At 43.7% G+C, this 21,566-nt stretch overlaps 5 protein-coding genes across 5 annotated transcripts; 3 read left to right on the top strand and 2 right to left on the bottom strand.

Moving 5' to 3' along the window:
• Positions 1-221: 221 nt before the first annotated feature.
• On the top strand, positions 222-1,695 carry LOC128708805 (origin recognition complex subunit 5). Its single transcript, XM_053803789.1, has 2 exons — positions 222-815; positions 895-1,695. The coding sequence occupies exons 1-2, from the start codon at positions 222-224 to the stop codon at positions 1,693-1,695; spliced, it is 1,395 nt and encodes a 464-aa protein (XP_053659764.1).
• An 86-nt stretch (positions 1,696-1,781) lies between these two features.
• On the bottom strand, positions 1,782-2,955 carry LOC128711559 (DNA polymerase subunit gamma-2, mitochondrial). The gene is made up of 2 exons (XM_053806443.1): positions 2,190-2,955; positions 1,782-2,059 (listed from the first exon to the last, which is right to left on the bottom strand). Exons 1-2 carry the CDS (start codon positions 2,953-2,955, stop codon positions 1,782-1,784), a joined length of 1,044 nt encoding a protein of 347 aa, XP_053662418.1.
• Positions 2,956-2,997: 42 nt separating this feature from the next.
• Positions 2,998-4,867, bottom strand: LOC128718770 (glutamyl-tRNA(Gln) amidotransferase subunit C-1, mitochondrial). The gene is made up of 3 exons (XM_053812390.1): positions 4,785-4,867; positions 3,300-3,566; positions 2,998-3,238 (listed from the first exon to the last, which is right to left on the bottom strand). Exons 1-3 carry the CDS (start codon positions 4,865-4,867, stop codon positions 2,998-3,000), a joined length of 591 nt encoding a protein of 196 aa, XP_053668365.1.
• Positions 4,868-8,180: 3,313 nt separating this feature from the next.
• On the top strand, positions 8,181-10,461 carry LOC128708073 (bis(5'-adenosyl)-triphosphatase enpp4-like). Its single transcript, XM_053803034.1, has 4 exons — positions 8,181-8,570; positions 8,633-9,314; positions 9,863-10,165; positions 10,253-10,461. Exons 1-4 carry the CDS (start codon positions 8,181-8,183, stop codon positions 10,459-10,461), a joined length of 1,584 nt encoding a protein of 527 aa, XP_053659009.1.
• A 2,796-nt stretch (positions 10,462-13,257) lies between these two features.
• LOC128707918 (vacuolar protein sorting-associated protein 18 homolog) lies at positions 13,258-16,465 on the top strand. Its single transcript, XM_053802879.1, has 3 exons — positions 13,258-14,550; positions 14,634-16,128; positions 16,194-16,465. Exons 1-3 carry the CDS (start codon positions 13,258-13,260, stop codon positions 16,463-16,465), a joined length of 3,060 nt encoding a protein of 1,019 aa, XP_053658854.1.
• The last annotated feature ends 5,101 nt before the right edge of the window (positions 16,466-21,566 follow it).

Raw genomic sequence — 21,566 nt, 5'->3', positions numbered from 1 at the left:
AACGAAATTGTTATAGCCCAAAAGAGATGGGAAACGGTCCATCGTTTCACACAAGACGCTAGGCAAGACAGTTTGAAGTGACGCTGTGTTGAGCGCTTCTGCATGCAGCTCCGTAAAATAGATAAAGTGATAAAATCTATTTTGTATAAAGATTATCCTTTTTTAATGTGCCGTTTTGTTCTATATTCTTAGATAGCTGTAAAACGTTGGTGAAGAACATCATGGAGGCGTTTGTAAAACACATTGCTAAGATCTTTCCCTGCCGTGATGCGTTCGTCCGGAAGCTTTACCAGTATTACCGTACAGGCGATCCGTTTCCGCCTGCTCTCTACATATACGGCCAATCATCCACCGGCAAAGCGTCGATTGCGCGCGAAGTATTGCGCAGCGATGAAAGAGGCTTTAGATGCGCACACATCAACGCGATCAGCTGTTACACCAATAAGATTCTGTTCGAAACCATCGCCCGGCAACTGGAGGGAGCTGAGTTAACGCAGGCCAACAATTACAGCTACGATCGGAAGTTGGAGTATGTGAGGGAATTTTTAGCGGTGCTACAGCAACTTAACCGGGCCGGATCGTACGTAATAGTGGTGCAGAATGCGGAACGGCTTCGCGATATGTCATACAATCTGTTGCCCATGTTTCTGCAGCTGCCCGAAGCGACAGGTTTGAATATTTCCGTCGTGCTGCTGTCTTCACTGCCCTTTGAAAAGTTCTACACCAAAACGGGCCTACCACCGATTGTGAAGCTGTTTGTACCGGAGTACACGCGCAACGAAATTCTGCGTATTCTTATGAATGATTACACACTGGTAGGTGGTGCTTAATTGCTGCCAGTAATAGTGCAATATCAGACTAAATACTATTCTTCTATTCTGCCTATAATTGCAGCACCTTGAGCGACTTGTCGAAAACGGTGAGCCGGATAAGAACACTAATCGCAAGAATCTGGATTGGTTGTCCGATGTGACGCTCGAATTTCACCGAAATTACGTTAATTTGTTTCTCGGCACGTTTTGGAAGGTGTGTCGCGATATTAAAGAGCTTCGTCTGGTCGCTGCTGAATGTTTTCTGCCTTACTGCGAACCGTTGCGAGACGGCACGATCCCAGCAACCGACTCCATGAACCTGTGGCGTAACATCACTAAAACGCTGAAGATAGCTCTCAGCACAATATACATGCGGCTCGGAACACAGCTTACGAGTTCGAGCCGCGGAATTAGTGCTACTACCTCAACCTGGATGCCACAGTACATTGAGTTGCCGTATTACGCCAAATATCTCCTAATAGCCGCCTATCTGGCCAGTAACAATGCAACGAAGGAAGATAAACGACTGTTTGTGAAGAACCACGGTAAGCAACGGAAGCGCCTGCAGACGGTAAATGCGCGTGCCAAGGTGGTGGAAAAGATGACTACTAAGCTTGGCCCGAAAGCGTTCAACATCGATCGACTGTTGGCAATCTTTTACGCCATTCTGGATGAGAAGGTTGGGCTAACGTGTAACCTGATGGCACAGATCTCGACACTCGTGCACCTGAAGCTGCTTACGTACACATCCGTCGATAGGGGTTCCGGAACGTTGGATGGATCCGTCACTCGACTGCAGTGTACGGTTGGGTTAGATTTCATCATGCACATCGGTCGGTTGGTCGGATTCAATGTGCGCCAGTATTTGAGTGACTTCTTCTAGATAGTTAAATCGGGCCCGCGAGAACCATTGTATTTGACATCACTATGTTTTACTTCAACTACATTGGTTTTTATTCGTCCACCATTCTAAGCATTTATAATTTTTAATAAATAGCCCGGCAGATCGGACAGATGAATAGTTTCGGAGAGGGTAGTATCGCGAGATCGAAGCTGCAGTAGGCCGGTGTGAAGAGTTTGAGCGTTGAGAAGTAGCGCGTAAGGTACACCTATCTGGTCAAGTTCTGCCAATTGAAGGACGTATTGGGACTGATTGTAAGATCCATCGTGTACGGAAAGTTTGGCCGCGCGCAGTACATAGCTTAGATGTTTTGAAAGATCGATCAACTCCTGCTGCTCGACGGCATCTGAAAATTAAGCCAAAAGTAAACAGTACATCATTTTCAAACAATAAGTTCTTGTTCTTAATTAGACGAATACAATCACTCAATAATTTGTAGCTTTCCGCTTGAACATTGTTTACCAAAAAGGTCTTACCTTGTACATAAGGATCCTCCATCTGGCAGATAATGCCACACTTAAAAGGTGCTATTTTGCGATGTATCTTAACGCACTGTTCCAACGGTGCACCCTCCAGTGCGTCCATCAGGATGGCAAGAATAGCGCGGTGAAGATTGTTGGAAACACGCACGATGGCGTTGGAATTCTCGGAGAACTCCAGATCCAGCCGTTCCAGCTCCACCTCCGTCTTGTGCTCTGACCGGTCTAGAAACCGACCACAGATAGAAACGGACGTTGTCGGATTAGTGCCCTCGGTTTGACGCATATCGGAAATGAAGTACCGTCCCGGATCGACGGACAACCGCATCCACCAGATCTTGCGCTGTCGTTGCATTTGATAAAGAAACTGATTCGCCATCGATGTCGGCAACAGATATGTTGTGGCGAGTTCTAGCGTTTCGGGCAGATCCAGCTTAAAATCATCACCAATCGTTACTAGATTGTTATTGCGATCGTGCTCTACCGTAATGCCGAAGGGACGCTTCATTATTTTGTTCTCTCGTTGAACGAAAGCAATATTCTCCTTCAAACTAAGGCCACTTTTGCCAAAGAAAACGGGCACCGAATAACTATTGCTTGCTGCCGGTTGGTTCCATTCCGTGTACATATGACCGGACAGCTGTTGACCAATGGAGGTTAGCCGAAAGCCGCGTATAGTTGTGTTATCGAGTGAAAAGTCTAGAAATTTACTCCGTCTGCATGCATTTAACAAATCGAGCATAGTTTTACTCGACCGGGCCATACCACTACAATGGCTAACTGCTTTCGATTGCTGTTAAAATGCTTACGATCGTTCGGTGTGTTCGAGCGGAATGTTTCCGGGCGGTGCTACAAAATATTCTTCCTCCACCAGGGTGGCGTTTTGCAATACTTCGGCCTGCAGGTTCCCGTCATCGACCGTATCCGGGCGCAGTGTTAGCTTTTCCTGCTCCAGCACACAGTACAACGGTTCCACACCGTTCGTATCGATGGGTAGAATACGAGATGCGAATTCGATCGAGTCCTGCAACGTTCCCAAAGCCTCGCTATACACATGCGAGATCATTTTAGTAGTAAGTTCAAATCGATAAACTGCTCTTCACTTACCTGCTATCGAGATTGACGAGAGACAATCGTTCCAGTAGCTGAACTGTTTGCCGGCTAATAGTTATGGATGATGTTTCTGCTTTCCCGACACTTGCCTCTACGCGATGTGGCTGCTGCGGGACTTTTGTTTGATGCTGCAATCGTTTCTTTGGCCAGCTTTGGGTGTACTTTCGAATGTCAGAGGCTGGTTTTGGTGTAGCTTGCACAGTAGAATTCATTCGAAGCGGCAGCCGCGACACGATCGCACGCAACATGTTCAGGTAGCAGCTAGGAGTAGCACCAGCACACCTTTAACCAATTTGACGCAATTGCTGCTGTTGCCGCTTGGAAGCAATCACAATTAATACCGCATCGAACTGAAAAAGTAGAGTTAAGAAGAAAAATGGTATTTGCATTAGTATTTGGAGCTTGCAATTGCCTAAAGAATCCATTGTCACTGTCAAAACAACAGGCTTTTTGCATATTTACGAAAAAAATCATTCTGTTTGCAAGTGATGTAATGTTTAATGCAAGCCTTGCACTATAAAAATTGAGACAAATAAGAAAACGGATTTGGTTTTTTTTTGCAAACAATTCAACAATTAAGTAAAATACCCTTTTTGCTGAAGGTTTAAATTTGGTGTGTTAGGAAAACGGGTTGGTCTGTGTTTCGAACGTTTTCAATACAGCACATATTGCACTGCACTATAATAACTGACCATACATAGCAGAAACCAAGGTGTATTAATTTAGATATTCATATCCCTTGAGCAGAAAATTACCACGCATGTTGCTCAACTATTATAAGCTATAATTTATGCATGATCTAGTTTAAGATTTCAAGTTGTTTCAAGATAATCTATATTAACAATCACAGCGAAATCTTCTCCTGTTGCATTTTTTTTTTTCATTTCTTTTTCAACCGATTTTCCATGTGCTGAACTGTCAACTGGCGCTTTCCGTTTAGATTCAAACGATTATCCATCGTCGACTGTCAATGGGTAATTCCTTGCCGTTCAGCGAAACCGTTTCATTCCTGGACATCTAAGCAGCCTTTGCTTTAATTTTCATAGCTATTCTCTTGTAGAGCCAGTTGTCAATTGTCAGTTGTGCAGAGAAATTCAGTACAGTTCTAGTTCCTGAAATATTTGGTGCTGTGGAAAAGTATTTCGCTTCGCCTAGATAATATAATATACAAAACCGTTTGCAAAACGTTTGCAACAAACGCCCTGTGGTAAGTGCTGCCCCGTACAAACGCTCGATGGAATGCAAATGCAAGCAGCTCAAGTTTATCGGGCAATCATTTGCTGGTTTCTTCTACGCCAATTTTATGCAGGGTGTCGGTAATGCCATTCGCATAACCTTAAAATGCACCTTAACTAAATTGTTGGCGGATGCTGCGATTTTTGGCGTTGCCTGTCGTACGACTTTAGCGATCCTGGCCATTGCTGATGTTAACTTTACTCCAAACCCTAAACAACCCTTCTTCGTCTGCCGTTGAATTACCCACGTTCATTCGGTAACCTTTGGTACTCGGGGCCCCAAAGGTTTTTGGGGCATTTTAAGTACTCCGGTATGTAGGGCGACATTGCTAAAAAAAAAAGTTCAGTTATCCATCGAGTTGTAGATTGAGTGCAGTTGTGCCTTAAAATAGGTGCTAAAATCATCCGTGGCGCATGCAGCATTTCTAGTCTGTTTCAGAGCTTTACTTCCATTGTGACTGCACCATGCGTCGGGATCAGTGTTCTGGAAAAGAATGAAAAGATTAATACCAATTCGTTTTTTAACGTTTATTTGGTGTGTTGGTCAGACACGGATATTGAAAGTTGACAGATAACATTATAGAATATTTTGTTGTTCATAGTAGGATGTTTCCAACGTTGCGAATGGTGTAATTCCGATCCAGCATGGGCAATTGATTCTTATTTGCAATTGATTGTTGGTCGGTGTAACGTGTGGTGAGTGTGCAATGGGCAATAAGCATTTTTTGATTTGATATCCTTTGATTTTTGTATTATCATTTGCTGCATATGCTCCCTTTGTCGATTGTCAGCAGGAACAGGCATGATCTCTGTTCAGGAGAGACCCTTCTGCAGTTGGTAAGAAGCAAGACGTATGGTTGTGGCCGAAGACAAAAAGGGATCCAAAACAGAAGCTTCACTTATATTTCACGTAGCGATTGCATACGAAGGCTAAAATGTTAAAATGCTAAAATAGATAGTTTAAATAATTTTAATCCTTTTCATTTGTTAAAACCTTTTCCTTTTTTTTTAGTGGATTGCTGATCAGCAGATAAAAATGCAAAGAAATAATATTCTCCGCAATATTGACGATCGTTCGCGGAATGGCTCCGTTAACTACCAGGGCCAAATGCTTAGGAACATAATGAATTCACGCGATTTGCTCGGCCGATTGAAAATTAAGAACCGCTTTAACCTCAAAACCTGTCGCAACTGCGCACTTTCCTGGAGTCCTGACGGCCAACTGTTGCTGTCCGGATCTACCAACCGAAGCTTCTCGATCTTGAACCCATTCGATCGCACCTACTGCAAAATTTCAACTCAGTTGAATTCGAGCGCACATATATTACACTTTCTACCCAATGACGGGAACAGGCACGTATTGGCGGCTTGGGAGGCCGGTCCCTTGGTGTGCTATGATCTGAACTCATTCACGCAACCCGAACGACGGCGCGGCACAGCATTCCTATGCCACATCCGAAAGTATATAAGAGCCCTGGGGATCATGCCATCGATGCCAAACATATTCTTCTCCGGTGGTGATGATAAAGCCGTTTGTCGGTATGATACGCTCGCCAGTAATGCATGCTCTGCGGGTCACCAATTAATTAGAACGGAGGCGGAGGTGACAGCTTTGTCGATTGCACCAATATCGTGTAACTACATTGCCGTCGGTTGTAAGGACCAGTGTGTCCGCGTCTTTGATATACGCAATGCGAAGTTACTGGATGGAAAAACTATTCCGGTGCAGAGTTACAGAATTCCAAAGCCCACACATGATGAAATAGTAACCTCGCTCATGTATGACCCTTCCGAGAAGTATATACTCGCCAATTTTGCCGTGAACCATGTGTATCTCTTTGACATTGCTAAATACAGACAGAGGAGAGCGCACTATATCGCCATGAATTACCGCCCAGCTATAAATCAGTAAGTTATTGTCCATTTAAAATTGTATTCATGTGTTCATCCACATTATCAATCTCTGTTTTGTAAATTTGTCCCCCTAGGACCAACGTATTCTATAGCGAGTCTTGCTTCTGGGGCGATAACTATATCCTGGCCGGTTCGAACAATGGCAGGACGTACATCTTTGAACGGCAGACGTATCACAGCAAGCTTACACTTAGAGACGAAGTGAGTACTGTGAATTGCGTTAAACCAAATCCGACTCAACCAATGCTAGCAACCGTTGGCAACGACTCAATGATTCGATGTTGGACACCAGGAGTAAGAAACAGGTTCGACAAAATTACGTATATGGACGATCCTTCCGCCGTTCCTTCTGGTTCGTAGAAATGAAGGATTCGGAGTAGTTTATATATCATATGTGCAATTATTTTATTTTTCCCCTTATTATTCTGAATTAATCAATGTAATTGGAATGGAGCAAAAATATCGTTCATGTTAACTTGTAGTCGTTGAAGTTATCACACTTAAATGCTCTATTAAGAGCTCAATGAATAAAACTGAGACTAGGATCTCAAACGGAACGAACAATTAATCATTTAGCTCCCGTGTCACAATGCAAGATGTTTCCGTTTCACCTTCTTCGTTTTCTTCTTTCCCCTTCTTTTTTTCCGTTTCACCTGCTTTAAAGATTATTCCACACATTTCAGAATGTATTAAACAAAACAACTTACTGTTTTCAAGCACAAATTGCAGCCACTATCAGAAGTTTGCTCTCGCTATTTTTCTGCAACCTTTAGCACGCGGTTGATTTCTGGCCTCTGTTACAACAGATTATTGGCACCTTTGTAATTTGCTTTCTACTACAATCTGTAGTGAGTTTCATCAAAACAAAAAGCTTAATTTTAGATGTAGCCCTCAAGAGCAAAATTGTAATTTCAAGGCGTTGGTACAATGCCTTTCAAACATCTGTGGGTTTATATGGTGCTGGGGTTGAGTTCGAGTTGAAACGAATGCATAGTTTTATATTTATCATAACATTATTTTGATTTTAGCAAGTTTTTAAAATATATAGTTCATGAACATATGATTGATTGTAATAGTTAAGATTTATAATTTTTGAACCAAGCAGTTTCGAGGCTCAAAGAACTTCAAACAGCACGAGCAGATGAGTTTTTTCAACCTCACGGTGGTTGTGTTTTGGTAGTGCATTTGAGTGTGTGTGTGTGTGTATTTTTCTAAAGCCATATAAAGCAAGCGAAGGAACAGGTGCATTACCGCGTAAAATAACTACAATACAATACCCCTACAGTCAATCTAAGGTTCAAGAATTGGGCTAAAACATCTATCAACATTCTGTCCACTTTTTGCGTGCGTGTGGGCAACTACATGACACTCTAGCCATGCCAGGATATTAAAATCCTCGCTGATAAGCCAGCTGTACACGTAGGGGCAAACAACGGAATCTTGAGTTTTCGCTAGGTAGGTTAAGAAAAAGGCCAATTTTTAAAAGGTAGTGCAAAAACCAATAATCGGGACCACTTGGTAAGAGCACTTGCCAGGCAAGTGTTCCAGTGTGCGGGTTTGCCAAGTTCGGTGGGAAGTTACGCAAGTGCTCGATACGCGCAAAAGGGGGTTCGAAGGTTTCTTTTGTTTTGGTACTGCGTGCATAATAGCAGCGTAAGAGAGGGCAAAAGTAAGACCAACTAGAAACAGTGTACAAAGAACAACAAACAACTCGCATTCGAACGTCATGGTCAGCACGGTGTTGGTGCTGGAAGTGGTGCAACTGCTGCTGCTGTTGCTTCTTCCGGGAAAGGCCAGTTCGGACGGTACTGATGCGGTGGCTGGACGTGCGACCGCCCCGGTGCTAATCGTAGTGTCGTACGATGGCTTCCGGACGGAGTACCTGCAACGCAACAGTTCCGGCTACATCAACGAATTACGACGGAATGGCACGACCAGTGCATTCCTGCGAAATGTCTTCCCGACAAAAACGTTCCCGAACCATCACAGCATCGCCACCGGTGTCTATCCGAACGTGCACGGTGTGCTGGCCAACGGTGTGTATGATTCGCTGCAAGGTCCGCTTAATTATTCCTATGAATTGTTTCACTTCAACCCGGAACTGTTACCGATATGGGTAAGTTAAAAAAGCGAAATTAATCAATAACAAAAATGTATTTAAAAAGGGTTTTTTTGTAGGCACTGAACCAATATGGTGGGGGTCATAGTGGATGCATGATGTGGCCTGGTGCAGACTTTGGATACGGTCCACGAAACCTTACTTGCAGCCACATGCAACCGTTCAATTTGTCCGTGCCCTGGGTGGAACGGCTCGATACGGTGTTCCAGTGGATACGAGACGCGGAACGGCCCGCTAATCTAGTGTTTCTTTACATTGAAGAGCCCGATTACGATGGCCACATATACGGGCCCAAATCGGAACGCATCGAGCATCTGGTGGTGAAGCTGAACGACCTAACGCGCCAACTGCACGCGCGAATTACCGAGCAGCGATTGCAGGAGCGAGTGAACGTGGTGCATTTGAGCGACCACGGCATGGAGGTGCTGATGCCGAAGAATTTTATCAATCTTACGTCGTTGGTTGCGGCTGATCTCCGGTACGACACGTACGGTACCACGCCGGTGCTGCAGATCGTACCGAAGGTGGAGCAGGACCGTTCGGAGTTGTACCGGCAGCTAAGGCGTGCAGCCGACTCGGACGGCAGGTTCGATGTGTACATGCAGGAAAATTTACCGGCCCGGTGGCGGTACAACAATACACGGCGCACCGGACCGATCACAGCGGTGGCACATCTTGGCTACGGGTTCGATGATATGTGGCAAACGGTTGACTACTATCGGAAGAAATTCCGTGTCGAAGGTAGGTGTGCTTATTAATCCTTTATTAAGCATTTGTTATTTGTTTAATATTGCTATTGTATAATTATAATCATTATTTATGTTTGCTTTTTACATAGTAGAACAAGCCAAACGTTAAATGGTTTGCCAGTTGCATAAAGAAAATGTCATTTTAAGTAGGGGAAAAGTAGAATGGTTTTGCTGTCGTTATTAGATAAATTTGGACTAGAGTCGGTGTCGTACTGTTTGAGGTCAAAGGATTGACTCACGCCACCGCCGCCGTAGGTAAATCGCCTATTTGCTATAAACCACACAAAGGTGTTCGGGTGTAAACTTTGATTGTAAACATAAGAACAATCGCTTCAGCCAGTTGTGAACCTAATTGTGTAGCTAGTGTTTTGTTTTGGTATCGGTGTAAATCGTGTTCAACGGATATCGTATAGCTGTTTATCACTAGTGTTGGGTGAATTTGATTTAGATTGACGAATCTGAACATTCATCAAAAGAAGCTCATCTATTCATCATCGTACCTTCTCAGTAAATGTACTTATCAAGTCTATCCCTTTCCAGTTACTCCCGATACTCAGTTCGGCATGCACGGGTACGATAATTCGCAACCCTCCATGAATTCCATTTTCTTCGCGTACGGTCCAGCCATACGGGAGCAGCTAACCGTGGAACCGTTCGATACGGTCGATCTGTACTATATGTTTTGTGAGATCCTTAACCTTACGCCACCTTCCTATCTGAATGGCAACGTCACCCACATCCAGCACATACTGCGCAATGGTTCCCGCGACGATGATGATGATGACGATAACGTTCCTAACGGTGGCGGTTCATCAGATACGACACGGACCGAAACGATCCTCAGTAAGTTGATACGGCCCCCAGTCCCCCTTAAAATAAAGGGTACCACATATATTCGCAAATGTATTATCGCTGTATCATTAATTGCAGTGATTTTCGCCGGCAGTCTTATCGCGTCCTTTGGCATCGTGAGCCTGTTTGCATTTGCGGTTATATATCAGCGACGGAGACGCGAACACATGGTACCGCCGTATCTGTACGAGGAAACGGAAACGTTCATCGACGAAGGTAATAAGATGCTGCACACAAGCACCACAAATTCGTCCATCAATGGTGATGTTGTATCGGTTGACGTTTGAAGCAGAATCGAGTGGAGATTAAGCGCTAGCAAAAGAGTTCCGGCTGGGAGTTTTATACAAGTCCAGCGCGGCTAGTCAAACAAACATCTTTTTTTTTTACTAAATTGCTACAAGCAATTCGGCTTATGATTTGAACATTCCGTTGAAAATTTCACCTAGAAGGACAGTTGCGAGGGTAGTAGTAGTACAGAAAATAGAATCGATCAAATTAAGATGTTTAGCAGTTGGGAGATTTTTTTAAACATAATATATTTTAACATCTTTTTTTATCACCTGTAATTTGATTTCAGCAATCCCAAAATGACATCAATATCAGTGAATTAATTAACTGAGTGAATTAAGTGAAACGAATTGAATTTTGTATGAATAGCGGAAAAACAGAAAAAAGCCAGAAAGACAGAGAGAGAGAGAGAGAGAGAGAGAGAGAAAGAAGGTAAAAAAAAGAAGAAACAAAGTCTAACCATTATCTATTACACTGAAAACTACACGAAGAAGCCTAAACTGATTTTTTCCAAAAATGTATTCTTGGCGAATTGGGGCTGACCTTAAGCCACTAGAAGATCTATCTATCTACACCAACTATTGTACATAAAAAAAACCTACAGTCTATATCTATATACAAAGCAAGGATGGAAGAAAAGGAACAATTTAAACAAAGGATAAAGCGTTCGACTAACGGTTTTTAGATACTTCATCGTGCCAGGAACGGTTTTCGTTTTTTAACAAGTTATCAGAGAGGCGGAGGCTAGCTGGAAACCTATTAGACTGTGCACCCTGCTATATTACAGCGAGAGGGCGGTTTATGAGAAAGGTGAAAGGGTGAAGCGATAACGATAATGATGCACGATTAATTGAATTGTTCGAAAGTCACATTTGTGATGTAAACGTTGCAGAACTCTGAGTGGCCATAAACATTTTGTGAAAAAGATGGCGGCGCAAAGTGTGATTGTATTTTGTTACAATAACCCAAGCGAACGTGACGTCATGCGGTGTGATGAATTTAAAGAGAAAAAAAAGGTAGTGAACACAACATTTCAATAAGCTATATATATGATAGGTTACCGAATAAGTACTAGATCGTTGTTTGCAACAGTAACAAGTAACAAGTTGGTTGCGTGACGGTCCATGTGTATGGTAGCAGATTCATGTCGTCCATCCCCGTTTTTTCACAAGTTTATGCTACATATTTCGTCAGCAGGCAACGAACAGGATTCACGTGAACAAAAATGCGCCAAAAGTAGTTGAAAGCAAAGTCTTACACAACACACACACCCACGCTGAACATCTGGATATCTATTGTTTAAAAGAAAAAAAAGGTTAAAGCTATCTCTATTGTGATATTTTTCTATGCGAGTGTCTAGGAGCAAGGGAGATTGTAGTGATAAAAATCGAAGGTAACATGCAAGGCCCACCACCCAGTGGCATATTAAGGATTTTAAAATGGTAAAGTGTGTGCTAGACATTGGGCAAATGGGTGCTGTGGTCAAATTGCTAGCCAGGGCTTTCGTTAGGTTGTGGTTTACGAGCGCGGAGAACACCTAAGGGGGAGGTTACAAATTGGAACATAAACCTTCGCAATTGCCAAATCAATTATAAGCTGTAAAGGACGAACAAGGGATGCGAGTGAGAAAAAAAAACGCATGAACGCCGAAATGAAAAAAAAAAAACGAATAGTGCCCCCTCCCACGGTGCGGATAACAAAATTAAGACACACACTAACCACACAAAGTGAATACCAATGCCATATCTATTTGTAGACGTTATACTGACAGAAGATGGCGTTACACCGGGGTTGGGAGTGAAGGATTATCGTTTACCATCTCCAGACGATAGCATGTCTGATGAAACCAAATGAAGAAGTAGTTCTTTACGAATTTTATTCTTTACCTTCTACTTTCAATTCTGATATGGAAAACAATTTGATGGGAATAAAATTTTTAGGAGAAACACATAAAAATGCAACAGTTCAGTATTGCTTTTCCTGCTCTTGCATGAGCGTTATTTGAGTTTGTTTTTGTACACGATAAAACCAAGAACATAGAATCTCACTTTGATTAATTAAGTTTAAAACAGGTCATTTTCCATTTAAAGATGAAAAAAATTAAACAAATTGTATAATGACCAACTTTATGAATATATTCTTTGATTTTAATAATTATAGTTTTGTAGTTTTATACTATAGCATTTTGTTTTGATGGATATGATTTTGTGTTCAAATCTTCCTGGCCCGTTCACAGTTGAGCATGTAGTGTTGACATGGTCAGGTGGCCAACCCGTTTCCAGGAAACTCGCCACTGCCGCGAAATCGCCGACACCTTTCAGAACTATATTAAATAACCGACAGGAGAGTCCGGCTCCGGGAGAAGTACCGCCTTTTTAAGTTTAAATTCGTCACGGGAAACCAAATCAGCTACCGATGACCAACAATGTTAAACTGTTACATAAAAAAACGCACTTCCAACGAGATGTCTAAATTGGTTAGCAAAAATACAAAATGCTCCGAAAATATCCGTTTGAAAGAAAGTCAAACTTAGGAACATATTTTTCAAGCAAATTGCATTTTCTGAATGTTGACGATTATATGCTGACAGTTGATAGTTGAGTTTATTTTGGGTTGTGCTGGCTGGTCACAGTTTTATCGACCGTTCTATACAGAAGAGTGATTCACTGCTGTGGGCAGTAATGTTCGCTGTTGTGTTTTTGTGACTATTTTCCACCCAGTGAAAGCGATTGAACAAGTTCGTAGGGTAGTGCAACCATCTGTCTGTCGGTGAAGGGAAATCGCTCCCCGGAACGATGGCGTCCATGTTCGACCAGTACTCGAGCGACCTGATACGGGAAAGCTCCACCGATGTGAATATGTGTGTCGGGCCGAAAACGTCCGGTTATGTGAGTGTACGGACACGAAAGGAGGTGCCGATATTCACCAAGCAGAAAATGAACCTAAACCTACCGTCTGGCATCCTGTACCTGTCCGTACAGAACGATTGGCTGATGATGCTGATGACCAATCTGACTGTGCTGCGTATGAACCTGAAGCAACCGGGCAAATTTACAGAGGTACCGATCGACAAGACGATCGGTGGTTTACGCCCATCCAGCATCTACCTGGATCCACTCGGCACGCATCTTTTCCTAACCTTCCTACCCAAGTCAAGCGGTTTTACGCCAGAATTGCTGTATCTGCAGCGCAATAGCTTCAAGCCGAAGTTCATCACCAAGCTGAAAGATCACGAGATTACGGCAATTGGTTTTAATCACGTCAACACGTCCGAGACTAGTACCGGCCCGATATTGCTCGGTACGGCTCATGGCGTTATTTGGGAGGCGGAAGTTGGGTTCGAAAGTGGCGATAAGCTCATACAGAACAATGTCCGGGTTGCTTTTGACGTTGGCAAAGGTGAACCGCGCCCAATAACCGGGCTCGAGTTTTATCTCAAGACGGAACAGAAGCATCTGCACTGTATCGTGCTGGTGTTGACGGTGGATCGATTGTACAAGTTCCACAACACGATTCGATCGTCCGGCAATGGAACAATGGCTTCGTCCACGATGACCGCTGCCCAGGAACTCAAGCTGGGCGGTTACCTTCAGAAGGTATTTAGCCCGTACCAAAACGTAGACGACCAGCTGCGGGATTTCGAGGAACTATCGGCGGGTGGTGGCAAAGGCCCAACAACCGGCAGCTGGCCGAAGCTGGTGTTCAACTACGAGGAAGACTTCCCAAAGAGTTTCGGCTGCCTGACCGAGCACGGTATCAACTATCAAGAAATTGATCCGGCCATCAATCAACCACAGTTTGTGGTGCAGAAGGAGCTGATCACATACCCGGAACCGCGCTTTGTACCGCCAGCAACCAACTCGCACAAAGTCACACCGCGTGGGAACTGTCCGCTCTCGTTCATATTGACAGATTTCCATGCGCTACTGCTATATGCCGACCACGTCAGTGCTATCTCGCTGCTTGACTATCAGGTCGTATATGAGGAGTACTTCGTCGAGCAGTACGGCCGATTGATTAACATCGTCAAGGATGTCCGCTCGAATGTGACGTTCGTGTACAGCAACAAGCTTATCTTTCGGTATAAGGTATTAATCTAGCTTTTTTGAAAGAAGAATTGAACAGAATGGTTGTCGCTCTATCGAAAGCGCTAATTTTTTTTCGTTTACAGATTGTGAACGAGCAGCGTAACGCATGGAGACTTTACGCAGACCGCCAAAAGTTCGATCTCGCCTTACAATACTGTAACAAAAATCCTGCACACCGAGATATCGTGCTGGTGAAACAAGCCCAGTCGTACTTTTATGCCAGCGACTACCTGCAAGCAGCTGCCATCTTCTCCGAAACGCAGCTCAGCTTCGAGGAGGTATGCCTGAAGTTCCTGCAGAAGAACTGCAACCAGGCGCTGCTGCTATACCTTCGCAATCGGCTCGGGCAGCTAAAACCGCACGAGATGACCCAAATCACAATGCTGATCGTGTGGATCGTGCAGCTGTTTCTGGTGGAGCTGTCACACCAGCGGGTCGGCGGTGAGAAGGCTACACGTGATCTGCAGAAGCAGTTCGAGGCGTTCATGGCCAGCCGGCCTGTGATGGCCTGCGTGCGTCGTAACCGTACCGCCATCTACGATCTGATGGCATCGTACGGCGATACGCACAATCTAACCGCCCTGACAACGATCAACCAGGACTACGAGTCCGTCATCCAGCAGTACATCAATCAGGGCCGGTATGAGGATGCCCTCGCGGTATTGAGTGCCCAGAATCGACCGGAACTCGTCTACCAGTACGCACCGATCGCGATGGAGATGTTGCCGACTGCAACGGTCGGTATGCTGATCGGTCAAGGCCATCGGCTCGATCCGGTACGGCTGATGCCGGCACTGCTCTGTCTCGATACGGTGCAGCATGCGCACGAAACGGTGCGCTACCTCGAGTACTGCATCCATTCGCGCGGCTGCGCCGAATCGGCCCTGCACAACTATCTCATCCAGCTGTACGGGGTGCATTTCCCGGACCAGTTGCTAACGTTCCTCGAGTCACAGGGTCGAGACACGACGATGGTACACTACGATCCGCACTATGCGCTACGGATTGCACTGCGCCACGATATCCGACCGGCGAGCGTCTTTCTGCACTGTCTGCTGGAGATGTGGGTACCGGCGGTACGGCTCGCCCTGACGCTGGACGACCCTGAGGCGGCCCGGCAACTCGCCCGTCAAACGGCCGCTCAACCGACCTACCGGGCGCTACGCAAGCGACTCTGGCTGCTGATTGCGGAACACGAGATACGAGGCACGCGCGATGAGGAGGTGCAGCGTGCGCTTGGCATACTGCAGGAGTGTGATCAGCTGCGCATCGAGGATCTGCTTCCGTACTTTTCCGACTTTCAGCGTATCGATCACTTCAAGGAGGCGATCTGCCGTTCGCTGAAGGAGTACAACGTGAAGATCCAGGAGCAGCGCCGCGATATGGAGGAGTCGGCCAAATCGGCTAACCGGGTGCGCCAGGAGCTGCAAACATTCCGCGGCCGGTCGGTCACGATCAGTGCACAGGAGCAGTGTGCCGTCTGCAGCGTCTATCTGTTGCTGAAACCGTTCTTTGTCTTTCACTGTGGACACAAATTCCATGCCGACTGTCTCGAGCGTCAGGTGGTGCCGTATTTGTGTGAGTATGCACTGTTACAGCAGGTTTGCTGTTTTGTATTTGATTAATGTGCGATTCTGTTGTAGCCACTGCAACGGCGGAACGGTTAACGATGCTAAAGCAAAACCTTGCCGCGACACAGCACCTAGCGGAGGGTGGTACGGCAGCAGCAGCGGGAGGCACGTCCACCACACAGGATGCCGCAACCGTGCAGAACGGTTCGCATAAGGAAAAGCTCAAGGGCGAAATCGAAGCAATCATCTCGTCCGAGTGTCTGTACTGTGGCCATCTGATGATCAATGCGCTGGACAAACCGTTCATAGAAAACTGGCAACAGGCAGACAGCGAATGGGAATAGGAAACCTTTCGTTGGTCTGCCATTTCGGCATCATCACAATATCGGACTGTGGTCGTTTTTTTTTTTGTGCACACACCTAAGATTCTCTTGATGCAGCATCACTTGTACACTTTTGTTAACGAGCTACCAACTGCGATGCGGTGCACGGTGTGTGCCGGCTTTGTTGTCGACAAGCATTTGAACTGCAATATTTATTCCTACTTAGAAAATGCTCCTGAACAACTCAAATAGCCGTCAAGTGCCGTGTCTTGCAACAACATGTGCCAGAGACGGCACATTTTCACCAACTAATATGGTCGCAAAAGCTGTATTATTTGGCACTTGCGTTTTTAGGACAGTTGGCTTATTATCCAAATGAAACGATTCGAATTGTACGGCTATTTCGGTTTGTTGATTATTAATAAACTTACCTTCGTGAGCCTATGTGGAGTGAATTCAAGTGATGTTTTTTTTGTATTCTGCGTTGTCATTCGCTAGAATAAATCCCTAATCAATTTAATATTCAAAATATATTATAATTATTAGTTTATATTTCCTGTTAGTCAACACTATACTGAATATTGTTATTTCAAATAATATGTGTGAATTTGTACTGTACGTAAATTTATTGATAGTATTATAAATATTTATCCCTGGTGTCCTGTTAATTATATGCTTGAATGTCGGGGAGCGTTCTACATACCTCCTACGTTGCCTTTGTTCATCCATCGAGCTCCCCTGATAAATTCCCATAATATGCGTTTAAAGCAAAAGCGAAAGAAATAGACATTAAATTATGACCGGCTAAGTGCACACATCAGTTAACAAATGTTTCTGGGTAAATATAAAATAGTTTATATAAGCTCAAACTCAAACTTGTCATCTACCGGAAAACTACCGGGTGTCTCCTTGTATTGTTTGGTTATTTCCTTATCCTTAAGATATTTTGTCTCGCAAGAATGAACATAAATCGTATTGGTATATTCATTTTGGTAATTTGTAAAGAAGATTTCGTTTTTTCTTTATTTACGAGGCGTTCCTGCTAAGCCGCACTGCTACGAAATAATTCTAATACAGGCAGTCCCCGAGATACGCGGTTGCTCTTATACGCGGATTCGGAGGTACGCGGTTTTTGGAAATTTGACAGCTGAGTTACATTATAGGATAAAATCCAAGCAAAAACAAAAAAAAATGGTGTAAAATTCGTCTAAAATAGCTTCTTTCGTCATATAAAACATTTGTTTTTTGTTCATTGTAATGTATGCTTTCAAAAAGTAGCTTGGTTTGCTGAATAACTTAAGAACAGAGTCGACCATCTAACTTTGAAGTATAAACGTTTTTACTCCCGGATTCAACTTATGCGGAAATTCGAGATGCGCGTATTTTTCCCGGGTTATAGCGTATCTCCGGAACTGTCTGTACTCCAATAATGTGAAAATGTAAACAAACTTTGACAGCTCGAAAAGTCGCAAAAATTGTTTATGAAAATTGAGCTACTTTTGTCGCAGTCGCAAATGCGACAGTCGCTAACAATGTAGAGAGGGTCTTATAGTATGATTCCGGCCAATGTTGAACCCAATACGGAAGTCTGTCGATGATCAAGTAGCCATCGCTATACAAACTGTAGTTGGTAGTAACGTAACGCCGTAACGTTTCCATGGTAACGTTATTTCGCACACTCTTGGATCATTTTCTGTGTGGTGCACTCATCATTTCGTATTTTTGCTGCAAAATTTCCCCTTTAAATGTCTACTATGATCCCAGCGCTAACAATGCAACTGCATTCGATGAGTACTGTGGTTTTATTATTGGAAGTTATTTTTTATGGAACTAAAATTTTTACCACGGACGATTAGGAATGGTTGCTTTTTACAGTTTTTCTTGCGTATCAGTTGCCACACGTTTCTCAACAGTTTTCAACCGGTATTTTTAAGAGATTTTCGAAATGAGTTTCCTCTCACTCGGTGATATAGTGGAAGCGATGCCAAATGCAGTAACAACTACGATTAATATATTCTGCCCTTTTTGATTGAGTTATTTGGTACAGATTTTCACGAGTTACCACAGGTCGTGTTCAACTGAGTTTATATTGAATTATAAACACTATAAAAATGTATCATTCTCAAGGTACCGGGTGTCTGGAGACGTAGAATTTTGTAAATCCAAGTTCCGATAGTCAAGATGCCATCAAATGCAAATAGGCAAAATATGCAGAAATGTAAATCTGTTCGGTAAATGTCGAATTGCGGTGAAATTGTGGTCGAATTGTGGTCAAATTTAGGTTCAAATGTAGTCAAATTGTGGTCGAATTGTAAATGTGGTCGAATTATGTCGAATTGTAATTGAATTGTGGTTAAATAGTGGTCAAGATGTGATCAATTTTTAATTCAAATGTTGTCAAAATATCGCCATAAGCTTCAGGAAACATCTTTAGAATGGAAGGCTCGGTTAAATTGTAGGTACATGTTATCCCGAATTTTTTTTGTTGACAATTTCCCAAGGTATTTCGATTGCGTCCCATCAATTTTTGAATACGCTATCGCATTCGCAAACATTCTCGGGACGGATTCAAAAATAACTAGGACGTAATAAAAAAATCTCGGGACCGATTCAAAACATTGCGGGATACCCTGTAACAATCGTCAGTTCAAATTACTCCAGCAAAGCCCGATTAGCTTCCACCATCATGTTAATCATTCTACCTCATCGAATATTTCGGGTTTGTGATTGCAGAATTATTACCGTCCATGTTTGGATTTTTTACGGGACGAGACGATTTTTAGTAGAGCCAATTACTGTTTTTTAGCCGTGTACATCAGTAGTCCCTTACACAAGTTGAGCAAAATCTCAAGAGATATAGGTGTGCTAGTTCTGGCTTTTTTTTAACTGTATTTACCCGTAACCTGGATATTTGTTCCTGGATTGGTTCCGGCAGGGGGTATAATCTGACGCAAGATTGTTAAGAACAGATTATGTGTAATTTGAAGTACTCATGTTAAAATGATACGTTGCATATGGGCATCACAGTCCAGGTGGGAATTGAAAGCAAACAGGACGTGTCGTATTTGGCCTGCCATTTCTGGCTTTCCGTGACTTTATTTACCCGTAGCTGGATAGACAGTCCTGCGTACGGTGGATTGGTCCAGAATGGGATTTTTGACCATCATACCACCGATTATGTAGTAAAAACAAAAAGACGGTAAAAGTTATGGTTTGAGTGATTTTGGTTAGCGCATGTAGGGCAGGACTAACGAAAACATTTTCTTGGCGGCCTACAACGCTTAGAATTCCAGGAAAAAAAACATCTTTCGTTCAATTACCTCTATGCTTGCAGTTCTTTTCGGCATAATAAATAATTAGGCGAAATGGATTTTTTATACAATGCATGCGTTTATTATATGTTTATTAAAAAAAAACTCATATCAATATTCCTATTAACTTAAACATAACGAAAACATTTCACTAAAAGCCTGTCAAATCTCTGAATAACAAATTTCGGCAAGTTTCCTTTCTTCCACTCATTTAACTCTTTTCAGTTGAGCGCGTGACGGGTGCTCTCACATTTGCCCTTTCCACTCCGTGTGCGCTGCAACCAATCACAGCATCCACACATAACGTCCTCTCGCATCTCGTGCTCGCAGCATCCCCAACGGTTCCCAACACAACCAAGCCATCCAATCACAGGAGATGACATCCAGGGGCGTGGCCTACGGTTGTGCTCTCGGCTACTCAAGCTCTCGCAGGATCGTAAGTTCGGCAGTTGGGCAGAGGGGAAAAAGGACACGCTTTAGACACACACACACACGTGAGGTAAAATGTCTCAACGGGGTTTTTTTTTGTTTTCTAGAGAACGAAACATTAACGTATCGCATTTTTTTTTTCTTCCTTGGTGCCCTTATCTTCAGTGATCGCGAGTTTACAGTTCGAGTGGAAAGTCAAGTGAAAGACCCCTCAGCAGCTCATTAGTATTGTGATTCACGTACGGCACACAACCACGGTAAGCTCAGCGCGTTTAATAGGTTTATTTATGATTTCCCCGGATTGTTTCTCTCTGTCTCCCTATCGCCAAACGCTGTCACCAGTTGCGTTTTGTAGCGATGGGTTGTCGTTGAAGAAACAAAAAACAAATACAATAACGCCACAACTCCACATACCAATCAACCCCGCATTGGACGCTGCTTTTAGCTCCATCAGAAGAGACACACGGAGCGAGAAACGAAGATTTCCTTTCCCGGGTAAATGGGGACACTGGTTGGACGTGGCACAGTAGCGCGTGTGGCGTTTGGAGATATAAGAAAGGGAGGTCGTTTATGAGTGAATCTCTACCACCCGCACTCCACTATTCCGATGATCGATCAGCCACTCAGATCTGTGACAGCGGGCTGGGGTCGGGGTTGCCCTTTCCTGTCCGCTGGATAGACGCTGGCATCGAGCGTGCGTCGGTATGGCCACCTTTGATTGATCCGCACCGGGATCCGGGCAAATGAGGTTGAACAGGAGGGGGGAGGCATGGTGGTTTTTGGGGCGAGTTTGGAGCTTTGGACATTTTTGGAATGTTTTGTGAATGTTCGACGTGCGGCATAATCATGTAAATAGACTAACGGTAGACGAAGACGAGGTTGATATCATAGCCATGTTAATATGGTACTGAGCAGAGGTACTTTATTGGTTGATAGCTTCCACTACTCTCACTACTACTCTCGCTTTATTTATTTTTTTCATTAAAGAATTAGACATTAGACAATGTTTATATAGCAGACTCTCAAAAAGCAATAGCATCAAATAAGTAAATCTTTCAGGATCTCTGATCGATCTGCTGCTCAACTGATCCGGATTACCCGAGGGATCGATGCTCCTAATCCAATCCGTACTCTTCTTCGGAAAAAACCTTGACAGCGTATGAATTTTTCACAAAATTCCCTTTGAAGATCACCATAGTAGACGAAGAACCAAGATTTTGGTCTAAACATCAAGATCTTGCAATTTACGGCATTGAAAGGGATTAATTCCATTTACTAACAATAAAGTGGATCTCAATCACGGAATCCTATCATGACAGGTGAGACATTCCCTTAAAAGATCACCATATTAGACGAAGAACCAAGATTTTGGTCTAAACATC

Source organism: Anopheles marshallii, chromosome X (genome assembly GCF_943734725.1).
Source record: "Anopheles marshallii chromosome X, idAnoMarsDA_429_01, whole genome shotgun sequence".
NCBI lineage: Eukaryota > Metazoa > Arthropoda > Insecta > Diptera > Culicidae > Anopheles > Anopheles marshallii.
Note: the sequence above shows the minus strand (reverse complement) of the source record. Positions and strands in the feature narration are given on the sequence as shown.